General features: G+C 40.8%; 1 protein-coding gene across 1 annotated transcript in view; it reads right to left on the reverse strand.

Annotated features, from left to right (window-relative positions):
- Positions 1-7,613: 7,613 nt before the first annotated feature.
- RSPO3 (R-spondin 3) overlaps positions 7,614-14,606 on the reverse strand; it is a 104,641-nt gene continuing 97,648 nt past the window's right edge. The window contains exon 5 of the mRNA XM_075554591.1: positions 7,614-8,839. Within this exon, the coding sequence (XP_075410706.1) occupies positions 8,646-8,839 (194 nt within the window). The 3' untranslated portion in view covers positions 7,614-8,645. The remainder of the gene's footprint in view (positions 8,840-14,606) is intronic.

Consider the following 14,606-nt stretch of genomic DNA (forward strand, 5'->3'; position numbering starts at 1 on the left):
TGATTTTTACTGCTCTCCTTTTCCTTTTCTTGAGTGATTGGTTTAAGAAGTGTAAGCGTGATATGCTTATTTCTATGTGGAGTTGGAACTTATGAAATCCTATTTTTCTTTAATACCCTTCCACTCATTTACAAATTATGAGACAGAATCCCCCAATTTCCAAACTAACCAATCAAAATACTTAAATTACCAGAACACACAACCAAAGCAGGGAGATAGGGCAAGGGCCAGGATGGATGGGCTTTGTTGCCCTCAAGAGCCCAGTGCCTAGATTCTAGGAGCAGGGATTTTTGTTGGCACAGTATTCTGGGAGAGACAGTGTCTGGCTGTCCCTGAAAAGCTATAAAAATCAAAGTGAAGACAATTATTTTAGGGATGGGATATTTTAGGGTTCTTTTTCAACCTTGAGACACTCACGGATAGAGTTCGCTAAGCTGTTATAAAACTTTCTTCTATCTCTTGTGGGCTTGGGACCCCCACCAAGCGGTATATGGTCTGAGCCCCCGCCCCGCTCCCCAGTAACAGCAGCTGACTCAGGAGGACATCCTGTACAGAAACAACATTCAGTAATAGTTCTGTTTATTGTGCTTGGGCACCACAACATTTACAAATTGAACCGATCCCTGTGGCCCTATCTTTCACAGAACTCCAAATGGCACCAGAGACAGAAACACATGCCGGAACCAGAGGATGCCGCGCTGCATCTCAAGTATGCGGTCACCTCAGGAATGAGAATTATCACGCCCCTTTCGGGAAGGGCGTGAGTAATTTCACCTAAACGGAAAGTCTCCAGTGAGGGCCACAGTGTGGGAAACAGGGAAAGGGCAGTCCATCTGTGACTATGGCAAGTGACCCACTCACAGCAATTGTAGCTTCGACTTACTATGCTTTTCAAATTCAACTTATTTACAATGCATTGCATTATGTTATAGATTATTATATAAAGTGGATCTTTCTTTAAAAAACATGTAACCAGTTGCTAAATTGGTTGAAATAATCTAGCTCTTGCTTGAAACTTATTTCTGATGAAAGCTAAATAGGAATCACTGAAATAACAACTAATGCTAATGTAGCAATCGCTGTTTGTACATCAGTTAATTCTCTATGAAAATGAGGCTTTCTACTTCTGTACAGCCTTGGAAAGCCATAGGGGCAGCTCTATAGGGAGTTTGCTTCTGCCTTTATGTGGTAATTATTATTCAAGTTTGTTTAAATAAAAAATACATATTTGCTAATTTTATGCTTTTAAAATAAAGTGATGCTTTCTGCTAATGAGATCCTAATTAGAGGAGGTTCAGCTATAATTGTTTTAATGCCTACAAATAAAAAGTGGTTTTTAGTTTTTAATTGCCCCCCTCCCTTCTTACTTATTTATTTTTGTTTGATGGATTTGTTGCTCTCTGAAGTATCTGAGAAACAAGGGCAAGGAAAGATGTGTAGTAAATAAAACAGTGCTATTGGATGTCTGGGATACCTGGAGGAAAACGAGTCAACAGTTGAAGGAAGTTGTTTTGGTACTTCCTGTAGTATTTATGCTTCTTGGATTATTGCAGTTCTGAACAAGGGCTCAAGGGGAAGATGCCAGTGTTGGAAAATCCATTTTTACTAGAGGATGTGCCTTGCAGATGTCTTTTGGTTTGACCTTTGATCGTTCTCTGATAGCACATAATTCTCATTATTGCCCTTCCTTTTCAACTAATATTCCCCTTCTGTTGCCCCACCAGCTAGCCCAATGGGCTTCCAAAATGAGTACACGCCCCCCACCCCGCCCGCATGCACATACACATGCACACAACACACACCCAGTTTCACTATTCAAATTCAGGTTCATAGGTAAGTCTTTTTAGGGTTCATGCATTTATAATTTGACTTTTAAGGCCATCTTTTTGTTGAGGTACTATTTCAAATCATGAAAAATATTTTAATGTCATAGGAAATCTTGGAACAAGTGCAATTTTGAGGGATGCAAAATTGAGGAAGTAGCAAGACCCGTGGAGCCATCAGAGCTAGCTGTGTGTTCCCAGCCCAGGGACCACTGTTTGGGGAACTGGACACTTCTCTATGTTCTGGTTTTTCTATTTTGAAAATATAGATATTAATAGTTTCCTCTGAGGGTTTTAATTTTTTTGGAAAATTGCATAATAAAATGCAATCAAAGCATAAGTGGCTAATTTAAAAGAGGTACAGATTTTTGTTTTATTTTCTCTTTTTATAAGAAATATCAAAATACAATAAAATAATAATACATCTACTCAGTTAGTGAGATGAAATGCTATTGCCTAAAATTGAAATGTCTCCAATTCAAACAACAGCTTTCTTTCAGTGAGTGTGTGGGTCTACTTCAACTTCCTGAAGTTTCTATGCTTTCTATGAAATAACATTCTGTTTGGAAAGTATCAGTCTTAGAAAACGTTTCCTCTTCTTCATGCAGGAACATTTACTGTTGTATTGAGAAAGAGATTTATTTAATTTGTTTTGCTATGTCTTGTTTTTTTGTGCATATTATTATCTCTGCAGGTCTATCTAGATAAGATAGGCTGGATGAACAGTCTGGAGGAGGAAACAATGGGACCGATGGTTCCGGGGAACATGGGAAAGGGGAGATGGGGGAAAGGAGATAGTGTTGACAAACCCAGGGACAAGGGAACAACAAATGATCCAAAATCAGTGGCAAGGAGGGTGTGAGAGGATGGTAGGGATTCAGCAAGGGCAATGTAACCAATAGAAATTACTGAAACCCAAATGAAGGCTGAGCATGATAGTGGAACAAAAGGAAAGTATAAGGAAATAAAGGAAAGATTTAGGAGGCAAATGGCATTTATAAAGATCTAAATAAAGACATGTACATATGTAAATATATTCATATATGATGATGGGGAAATAGATCTACATGCATATATTTATAGATTTAGTATTAAGGCAGCAGATAGATATTGGGCCTCTACTCAAGTACCCCCTCAATGCAAGAAGACTTTGTTCTACTGAACTGGCATTCCATGATGCACACCTTCCCGACACAATCGCTGAAGACAACGCAGGTGCATAAACAAACATGGTGAAGAAAGTTGATGGTGCCCAGCTATCAAAAGACATAGCGTCTGGGGTCTTAAAGGCTTGAAGGTAAACAAGGGGCCATCTAGCTCAGAAGCAACAAAGCCCACATGGAAGAAGCACACCAGCCTGTGTTATCATGAGTTGTCAAAGGGATCAGGTATCAGGCATCAAAGAAAAAATATCATATCATTGTGAATGAGGGGGAGTGCAGATTAGGGACCCAAAGCCTTTCTACAGGCAATTGGACATCCCCTTACAGAATGGTCGTGGGGAGGAGACGAGCCAGTCAGGGTGCAGTGTAGCAATGATGAAACATACAACCTTCTCTAGTTCTTAAATGCTTCCTCTCCCCTCCCCCTACTATCATGATCCCAATTCTACCTTAAAAATCCAGCTAGACCAGAGGATGTACACTGGTACAGATAGGAACTGGAAACACAGGGAATCCAGGACCAGTGGGGAGAGTGGCAATACCAGAGGGTGGAGGGAAGGTGGGGTAGAAAGGGGGAACTGATTAAAAGGATCTACATATAATCTTGTCCCTGGGGGATGGAAAACAGGTAAGTGGGTGAAGGGAGACATCAGACAGTGTAAGATATGACAAAATAATGCTAATTAATAAATTATCAGTGGTTCAAGAGGAAGGGGGGTGCGGAAAAATGAGATGATACCAAGGGTTTAAATAGAAAGCAAATGTTGTGAGAATAATGAGGGCAACAAATGTACAAATGTGCTTTATACAATGAATGTATGTATGGATTGTGATAAGAGTTGTATGAGGCCCCAATAACATGGTATATATATATATACATATATATATATATATACATGGAAAAGAGGAAGTGTCTCTATTTTTGTCTGCTTACAAGATGTCTACTTTCAAGAAATAAATTTTCAATTCTACGAAAACCCAAGACAACATTGGTATTTATTAATTTCATTTCTGCAATTCTAATGTATGTATATTTATCCCTTGGAATGATTATGCATGTACATATACATGGACATGTGACAGTTCTTTGGTCAAGAGATTAAAAAAAATCATTAGGGGCTCATACAATCCTTATCATAATCCATACATACATCAATTGTGTGAATCACATTTGTACATTCATTGCCCTCATCATTCTCAAAACATTTGCTCTCCACTTAAGCCCCTGGCATCAGCTCCTCATTTTTCCCCTCTTTCCCTCTCCCCACTCCCTCATGAACCCTTGATAATTTATAAATTATTATTTTGTCTTATCTTTCCCTGTCTGACGTCTCCCTTCAACCACTTTTCTGTTTTCCGTCCCCCAGGGAGGAGGTTTTATGTAGATCCTTGTAATCAGTTCTCCCTTTCCAACCCACTCTCACTCCAACCTCCCTGTATCGCCACTCTCACCACTGGCCCTGAAGGGATCATCGGCCCTGGATTCCCTGTGTTTCCAGTTCCTATATGTACCAGTGTTACATCCTCTGGTGTAGCCAGATTTGTAAACTAGAATTGGGATCATGATAGTGGGTGGGGAGGAAGCATTCAGGAACCAGTGGAAAGCTGCATGATTCATCGTTGCTACACTGCACCCTGACTGCCCCCCGCCCCCATCCATGATCCTCTGCAAGGGGATGTAAAGTTTCCCACAGATGGTCCCTGGGTCTCAACCCCACCCTCCCCCTCATTTACAATGATACGATTTTTTGTTCTGATGATGCTTAATACTTGATCACTTCGACACCTCGTGATTGCACAGGCTGGTGTGCTTCTTCCATGTGGGCTTTGTTGCTTCTGAGTTAGATGGCCGCTTGTTTACCTTCAAACTTTTAAGACTCCAGATGCTATATTTTTTGATAGCTGGGCACCATCAGCTTTCTTCCCCACATTTGCTTATGCACCCATTTGTCTTCAGTGATCATATCAGGGAGGTGCGCATACAATGATATGATTTTTTGTACTTTGATTCCTGACAACCGACCCCTTCGGCACCCGGTGAGCATGCAGGCTGGTGCGCCTCTTCTATGTGATCCCCGCTGCCTCTAAAGTAGATGGCCGCTTGTTTACACTCAAAACTTTCGACAGCCAGGCATCATCGGTCAAGAAATTTTTTTTTCGGTCAAGAAATTAAAAAAAAAATTGTATCTGTGACTTATAAAAACTAGTCATTACTCTGTACTGATATTTATGTTTTTCTAGAATAATTATATGGAGGACTTAATCTTTTAATTTTCCCAGCAACTTTTCAAGACTGGTATTTCCACTTTTGTTCACAGATAAGCATGAAGGTTGTATGAAGTCATACAACCTGCCTATGGCCACAGAATTATGATCAGTCAGTAGAATAACAGGGGTGATAACCTGGGCTGTCTAGTGTTAGGCTTCTTCCTGCTTACTTTGTGATCTCCACATGGTGTCTATTTATGTTTTAAAATACTCCCCCTCCACAGTGTTATTCATATAAATACTTTCTGAACCACTAATGTGAAGCACATCTGATTCAATAATGTCAGAGTAGCAGAGGACATCTCCATCCTGAGAGCACTTTGGGGAGATGGTGGGTGGATGAAACCCAACGACAATGGCATTAACTAGAGCTTACTTGACACCTCAGAGACACCCTGGTGACATAGTGGTTACATATTGGGCTGCTAATCACAAGGCCAGCAGTTCAAAATCACGGCCAGGCTCCTCAGGTGAAAGATGAGGCTTTATACTCCTGTGAAGCGTCCCAGTCACAGGAGCTAGTTCTATTCGCTCCTACAGGACCCCTGAGTCAGAAGTGACTTGATGGCAGTGCCTTTTATTAGGTGCATCACCGTGAAGTAACAGAACTGTCCAATGTTCCCCTATCTGGGACTACAGAGATCACCGCCTGTTCAACGCTTTCATGTTGCTCACCAGATATGGGACCCAGAGCAGTGAGCTGATTTGCCACCAGTTGCACACCTGGGACTAGCACCTATTTCTTTGAGCTCATTGTACAAGGGTCTTTCTGCCAAATTCCTCTGGCTCTCCTCAGACATAAAGCAGCATTTGGAGTTCAAGGCAGGAGCAGCATGAATCAGATATGAAAAGACATGGCTGCGACATTCTCTCGGTTGTGTCTTCATACCAAGCATTTACTGACCGTCTCCCTACTGCTATCAACTGCTTACAGATCTTATAGACAGAATCAGAGCACAAAGGTAACACCGTCTGGGACCAATGGAGGAACCTCATCGAAAGTTCACCTAGCTTTCCTCAAACTCTTCAGCGAGTTTGACCATTCTGATTCAGTGTGCTTAAGGTTCCATTACAGGTAAATTGAGAACCACACTTAAAATTGATACTTTTGCTTTTTTTATACTTCATTCATCAATATGAAACTTAGTGTTAGTTCTTGCTTAATTTTTCTTTGTAGCAGTTCTAATTTCATTTCAGTGTTGCGCTAATGTCTTAGACAGCTCACCTTTGCCTGGAGGACAACAGAACAAGAGCGCTGAATCCAAGCACCTGCAAGAGCAGATCACTAGTTATCACAGTGGGTCCTACTAGTTACCTGCTTCCTCAGCTCTGCATAGCCAGGCTTAGGGAAAACAGATTCTCCCAGTAAGTGTACAGTGCATGGATGAAGACAATGGCAAACATAGAAAAATACTTAAGAGTAATTTGGCTACTTATCTTTGCATAGATAGCCCAGAGGATAAGGGTGGCAACTGAAACCATCCAAAGTCCTAAACCTTGATAATATACTTCCATCTAATACAGTTGTGTAGGAAAAGGCTCACTTCTCCTTGGTAGCGCCGGTTTTAAATGAAGTTGGAGTCAGTTTATATATTGTGCATGGCTCTAGGTGGTGGAAACCTTAACTTCTTGCGGACAGGGAAAGGAAATAGCAGAGTAGGAAACAGGTAGGCATCATTCAAATTTTTATATCTTGAAAGCAGAAACAAGAAATAGAAAACCAATTAAGCCAAGCAGTCCACAGAAGAGGTACAGTTGGTGGGGAAGGGTGCCAAGAGTCGGGCAGCCAAAAGCCAGATCCACTGCAAACTCTTCAGGAAGCAGTGAACGAGAGAGGACAAGGCAGGCTGGCAGACAGAGCAGCGGTGTGTCCTTCCATTGCAACAGCACGGCTGAGGCGAAGCATGAGCTGCCGTGCTGCTCACTCAGAAATGCTTCCTCCTGGACTGGGCTGGCTGCTTCCTCTGTGCAGCACCGGTGAGCTTTCAGCTCGGGTGGCTTCCATCCCCAAAGAGATCCACAGACTGAGAAAATATGGAGAAGAAAAGGCCAGATGTTGAAGGTACTGGAGGAACCAACGTACAGCAAAGGGGTACTGCTAAGTCATGGAAGCAGCGGTGAAGTGACTCAGGACAGACTGCAGCTATCACGAAAATGTCCCTTGATGAAATGGGGGGAAATGTTGACTAAATATCTCCCGATACTTTATAAATAGATGCCTTTGATGTGGAGGAGAAGTATGGATTTAAAAACAAACACAGGACGGTGACATGTTCTCTGATGAACAGAATTCTCTTTCCTCATTCATGAATTTCTAGAGTAACATTTTTTAATTGGAAAAGAAACACAATAAAGCAAAGTGAACAAACTTTAAAAACTATCAACAAATATATTTATTGTGGTGGCTCCCCCTACTAGATACACCTTGGTAGAAAGTAGTATTCCTTTTAGTCCCATGTGGACCATTAAGCACAGAATAAGGCTGTTTTTCTTTCACCGGGAGAGAAAGAAAACACGTGACTTGGCAAACACGTTGTACTTTCCTTGCTCTAATTTGTTTTGTTAAAGCAATTAGAGTTTTCTTCCGTTATTTTTTTGGACATATCTTTTGGCCACATGTTTACAAATGCATAACCCAAGGGGTAGCAGAGGCTGGACCACATAGTGCTGACATAAATCGGAGCCCTGTTAAAGGTAATCACAACCCTTCACAGTTCTGTAAAACACAAAAATAATCTCCAAACTAAGGCTTCTTCCACGTTTGCCTTTTTTCCAATCCCATACAGTATATTCAACTCTGGGTCACACTTTCGCATTTCTTGCAGAAGTACAGGATGAAGGCAATAGAATCAACCTTTACGAAGCTGTTTCTGTGATGATAAATCTTATGATTCCAAATGCAGACCCTAATTCTGAGCCACTCGCTAGATCTCTTGGACAAAGCAACACTGTCCCTTGAAAGACGTTCCTTTCCCCTGATCTCCTATCTGTTTCGAAGGGATACTGCCTCATTGAATTTGTAGTACTATTTTTCTTGCTTAAAACAATAGCTTGCAAAAAATATTTCTAAAAGAAAAAGATGTTGCTTCTCCAGATGTCATCATTATGCTGTTACGTCATGCAGCCTATAGTAATTATGTACAAAATTTCTTGTCTCTTAACAATGCACAGAAGCATGTATGATAGCCATCTGAAAGTATCCCTTCTTTAAACTTTCAGCTCTTTGTTGTTAACTATGCTTGTACGAAGAACATAGCAACTATCTGGAATGTTGTTTAGACTGAGCAGTAACTGATAATGTCCATTTGTGGTCCTCACGGCTAGAGCCCCTGCCCTGGGCCTCTGGCTGAGATAGCAGCATCATGAGTCTACAACAACCTCACGGGACCCTCTAGTGTACAGTGCCGACTGATACCGATTTCTGTTGTTTATCTTGGACTTTCCGCTTCTTCTGCTGCTGTTTGTCTTTGCTTTCTCGTTGTTCTGGAGTTTCTCTGCTGGGTTCCAGACCTTTATTGTCAGGTGCTTCTTCTTTATTTTCTTCTTTATGAACTTTTTTCCTTTTCCTCTCCCTTCCTTTTTTTCCTGAAATGAAAGGATATTCCATTAAAATATATATTTAATTAGGCTCTTTTTGGTTACAGGAATCATATATGTATCATTTAATCCATTTATTCAACTACTTTTTATTAAGGGTAGCTTCAAATGTGCTCAACACAATGGATGTATGTGTGGATTGTGATAAGAATTGTATGAGCCCCCAATAAAATGCTTTAAAAGAGAAAAAAAGAGTAGTTTTATTAAGGTTTTTATAATATCTCAAGAAATTGCAACATGAAACACGCATAAACTGTCACGATGCAATTAATATATGATTGCTCTGAATACTAGCAATCTGTATTCTTAGAAGTTTTTAATTTCAATGTATATGTATACACATTCATATGAATATATATTTAATAGAGAATTGTGAGTATACTTTTCATCTAAGGCATTTCTTCATGTGTGTATTTGATCTGACCTGTTTGAGGCACCTTTTTGCAGGAAACATTTCCCAAGGAGCAGCAACGTCTTTGCAATTCGCTGGTATTTCTGCCAACTATCAGAAGAGCATTGATTTGAATAGCAAAAGTGGAAATCAGAATTGCTGGTGGACACTAGGATAAATATACTCTATTTGAACACAAATATTCTTATATTAAAATTAAATGCTTTGTATCTCTTTTATATGCAGAAGTGGTGTTGATTGTAACTTAGCAAGAAGCCAATGGCATAAGCTCCTACCACCACCCATCTAGTACTTTGTTTTACCATGGCTGCTTGCATGTTGTTGTGATGCGAGAGTCTACGCCACAACTATTTCAAAGACCAGCAAGTTCACTCATGCTGGACAGGTTTCAGTGGTGCTTCTAAACTAAGAGTGGCTACAGGATGGACTAGGAACAAAGGCCCGATGGTCTACTTCTGAAAACCAGCCAATGAAAACCTATGGGTTGTAACAGAACCTTCTCAGGTTCACTTGATTTGGACATATCACCAAGACGGATCAATTGTTCGAGGACACCACGCTTGGAGGCAGAGCAAGAGAAACCCTTGATGTGAGGAAGTGGCACAGAAACTGCAATGAGAGACTTGAACATACAATTATGAAGATGACTCAAGGCCAGGCGGTGTTTCAAAAATGGACATGAGTCTAGGTTTGCTTGGTGACATCTATCTGCTTGTCTACCTTCCAACTGATCTACCTACCTAACAGGGCAAGGACTATGTCTTTCTATTAATCAAATGAACAGATTTATTAAATGTATACTGGATCACATGTAGGTCCCAACTTTGAACTAGATTTGAAATGTAGATTTAATTCAGATTCACACTATAAGTCATCTCAAAAAGTAGAGTCAATATTCCTTTAAAGCAGTGGTTCTCAACCTGTGGGTCGTGATCCCTTTGGGAGCCAAAAGACCGTTTCACAGGGGTTGCCTGATACATAACAGTAGCAACATTACAGTTCTGAAGAAGCAGCGAAAATAACATGAGGAACTGTATTAAAGGGTCGTGGCATGAGGAAGGGTGAGAACCACTGTTTTAAAGGTTTTGAGGTAGAATGCATCTTGCAAGGTAGACAGCGGCCAGGGTACAGAACTCAAATTTATTCTATTGACAGTGGAGAGCCACTGATCATGTAGAGGAACAGACTAAACGAACCAAAATATTGGTGTTTGGTATCAGATTGGATGCACAATTTAAATTCATGTCTCTATAGCAAATGAATGTGATATTTTATCATGTAAATATTTTACATGTGAAATCTAACATGTGAAATACTTTTTGAAGGTATGTTTTTGGAAACACCCAGTGATACATACTTCAGTATGAGGAATTATTGGTATAAAACAAAATAACAGGCAATGAAAACAGAACCAACTCTTCCTTGATGTTGGATAATGTGCATTCCCACATACTGAGTCTCATAATATTTGAAATTAACCTCTATTTACAATGAACTCACTTTAAGCAAAGTCTTTTTGCTTAAATTGTTTGCCTGGGAGAACAAAAATATTTTCATGTCCCGAAACAGGCTGAAAATAATTGAATTCAGTGGTTTGACTTTCTGGTTCCTGACCTGTGGTAATGGAATCCTAGAGAGTAGGATTATTAATACTACACAAATATATTAAGCCAGTACAGTTTCCTTGGATTGAAGGTTATATGCCAACAAGGCTAGTGTTGTTGTAAGATTATGTTCACAAGGCCATCCAGTTTACTCATGAAAGCTTTCCTTGTTGGGCTCCATATAAAACACCTCCAAAATCTGAGCTCTAGAAAGACAATAAAGTGGGGACCCCTACCAAGGAGAAGCACGTATCGGTTATGGATATACAGCGGAAACAAAAGATGTTAGCGTTGATTGTTCGGCCTAGGAGCCCTGGTGGCGCAGTAGTTACGGGTTGGGCTGCTGGCCGCAGAGTCAGCAGTTCAAAACTACCAGCCACTCCCAGGGAGAAAGAAGGGGCTTTCGACTCCGATGGAGAGGTGCGATCTCAGAAACCCTCAGTGGCGTTTCTACTCTGTTCTCTCTGGCTGTTATGAGTCGGCATGGGCTCTCTGGGAGTGCGTTATGCTTTAAAAAATAACAATAATTTTATTGGGGGCTCCGACAGTTCCTAAAACAATCCATACACCCACTGGAGTTCTTATGCTTTAACCTGTGTACTGATAGACTGATTCACCAATTTCTCTATTCTTTTCACTTCCCAAAACATAGCTGGGTTGATACAGATGTCCACAGAAAGGTTAGAGGCCTTACTTTTATTTATTTTCTTTTTCCCATCCTGGCTTTAAAGATTATGTAATTCAAGGGTTGACAACTTGAACGCTCAAAGGAGAAAAATTAAGAGCAAATTTATCTTCTGAATAGATAGCATACTTTTTAGCTTATAAAACTGTATCTATTGGAGTCAAAATGTTGGCTTTCATGTTAGTGCTGGTTTGCAGAGGGAGGGGGCTGCAAAGTTGGGTTCTATAATATTTCCATTTGGAGTTGCATTTTGGAGGTGTTCAAGTTCAAGCTCTGAAAAATTGTCAGGGAAAAGCATTCCAAAGTTATGTAAACACTCCCGACACCACACAAAATATTATTTTTATGGAAACCATCCAGGAGTTTCCTGTGTGACATCATTCTCCTGATGACAGTTCAACCTCTTTTTTTTAAATTAAATTTAATTTTTTTAACAATTTATTAGGACTCATACAATTCTTATCACAGTTCATAATATACATACATCAGTTGTATAAAGCACATCTCTACAGTCTTTGCCCTAATCATTTTTCTCCTCTTTTCTTTTTTCACATTTTATTAGGGACTCATACAACTCTTATCACAATCCATACATATACATACATCAATTGTATAAAGCACATACATACATTCCCTGCCCCAATCATTCTCAAAGCATTTGCTCTCCACTTAAGCCCCTTGCATCAGGTCCTCTTTTTTTCCCCCTCCCTCCCCTTTCCCCCCTCCCTCATGTGCCCTTGGTAATTTATACATCGTTATTTTGTCATATCTTGCCCTATCCGGAGTCTCCCTTCCCCCCCTTCTCTGCTGTCCCTCTCCCAGGGAAGAGGTCACATTTGGATCCTTGTAATCAGTTCCCCCTTTCCAACCCACTCACCCTCCACTCTCCCAGCATCGCCCCTCACACCCTTGGCCCTGAAAGTATCATCCACCCTGGATTCCCAGTGCCTCCAGCCCTCATATGTACCAGTGTACAGCCTCTGCCCTATCCAGCCCTGCAAGGTAGAATTCGGATCATGGTAGTTGAGGGGAGGAAGCATCCAGGATCTGGGGGAAAGCTGTGTTCTTCATCGGTACTACCTCGCACCCTAATTAACCCATCTCCTCTCCTAAACCCCTCTATGAGGGGATCTCCATTGGCCGACACTTGGGCCTTGGGTCTCCACTCTGCACTTCCCCCTTCATTTAATATGGTATATATATGCATATATACATACACACACTTATATCTTTTTTTTTTTGCATGATGCTTTATACCTGGTTCCTTGGCACCTCATGATCACACTGGCCGGTGTGCTTCTTCCATGTGGGCTTTTTTGCTTCTGAGACAGTTCAACCTCTTACAGCTGTGACCCAACCATAACGTTTTGGACACACAAGAAGTATATTGTTTCTTCCTTGGTCACAGATTGATTTATATGTTTTCCCGCCCTTTGTGACAACGTAGCCAACTCGCAGTGCCTTTCTGCTTATTAGAACCTGATAGGATTCTTTCTTAAGACAGACAGAAACATTTTTGGAAGTGGATTGAAACTCAGTAGTATGACTTCATTATCCAAGGAATAGCTATTTAGTTGGGCGGTGAGTGAAAGGGGAGGCTCTAGCAAAGTTCAAGGCAACTAGCACATTGTACATTTTTGCTGCCATACGGAGAGCTATTTCACAATAGAAAAATGGGATTAAAAATACTTTATGGGCCATGTGGTTGGAAATGCTAACTACCCCTTTGCATAAATAAGATCCCTCCCTCTTGTCCAAGAAATAAAATAGAAATGTAGCAGAGTGGTTGTAGTCCATTAAACCTCATGTGCAATTTGGGAAAAAGGTTTTCAGTAAATGGGTTTCTTTTCTAGTCTGGTGACTTTTCATTGATGTGGTTAGTAGTTAGTTTTTCAACTTTATGTTGTTGTTGCAATTTTGCCAACTAAGCATTCCAGTTACCACAGTCTTACATATATGACACACGCTTTCTAATTCGCGTGCACACCCGAGTCTCAATGGGTTGGGGAGTGCACCAACGATAGAAAGAATATCTGTCTTCCTCTTGTGTTCCAGCATGAGAATGGTGTTGGCAGAAACATCAAACAGGAGTCACTGTTAAGTAAAGTCACTATTAACAATTAAGTACAATCTGAGCTCTTGCAGGAGAGCTGTAGGGAGTGGAATTTAAGAATGTGGTCTTTAAAATCAGAAAAATTCTACGTTCACAATCTAAGTCCGACACAACAAGTTAGGTGACTAGTTGTTGATCCCCCTCTGGTTTAATTGTCTGAGATATAAAATATGTATAAACATTTCTATAGGCTAATCTCTGAGGCTTAGAGGAGATGTTTTCAGAACTCTGTGCACATTCTTCTACACATGTTGATCACAAGATAAATAAAGACTAATATTATTAACTCATCACACAAACATGAGCTAAGTCTCCACTCCATGTCAAATCTGGGGATACCGTTGAGATACAGAGACAGATATGATATTTACAGTCACGCACTAATGCTTTAATAGAGATATGGATCAGATCCCACTGGGAGCACCGCAGAAAAACATCCAGCTTTGCCAACGGTGACTGCAAAAGGCTCCCCAGAAGGAGCGATGTTTGAACTGCGGTTTAAAGAAGAAAGAGGAGTGTGCCAGGCTGCAGGGGGAAGAAAGTTTTGCTGGGCAGTGAACAATACGCCAGCGGCATGAAGGTAAGGCAGGGACATGGGCACCAACTCGTTGGTTGCATCAGAGTCTACATACAGGCTACCATCCAGGAAAGTGGAAAGATAGACAGGATTTGATTGCCATTTGGCCCTTCGTCCTGAAACCAGCAGTTCTGAAACTGGAGGAGGGCAAGTAACAGAATCTGCAGCAGGGCAGAGTTTGGCCGTTTCTGTGATTCGTTTTTGAAAGGCCAATAAAATATTCTGACGTGTGGCTTTTTCTACTTCAGAAGCACTGCTGAGAGGAATAGGAATCCGTAGAGGGAGTAATAGCAAATGGCTAGTGTTTCTTTTTTGTGCCATATCTTTTCAGAGCATAGTTAACACCCTGCGCAGGCTCTTTTGC

Source organism: Tenrec ecaudatus, chromosome 7, assembly GCF_050624435.1.
Source record: "Tenrec ecaudatus isolate mTenEca1 chromosome 7, mTenEca1.hap1, whole genome shotgun sequence".
NCBI lineage: Eukaryota > Metazoa > Chordata > Mammalia > Afrosoricida > Tenrecidae > Tenrec > Tenrec ecaudatus.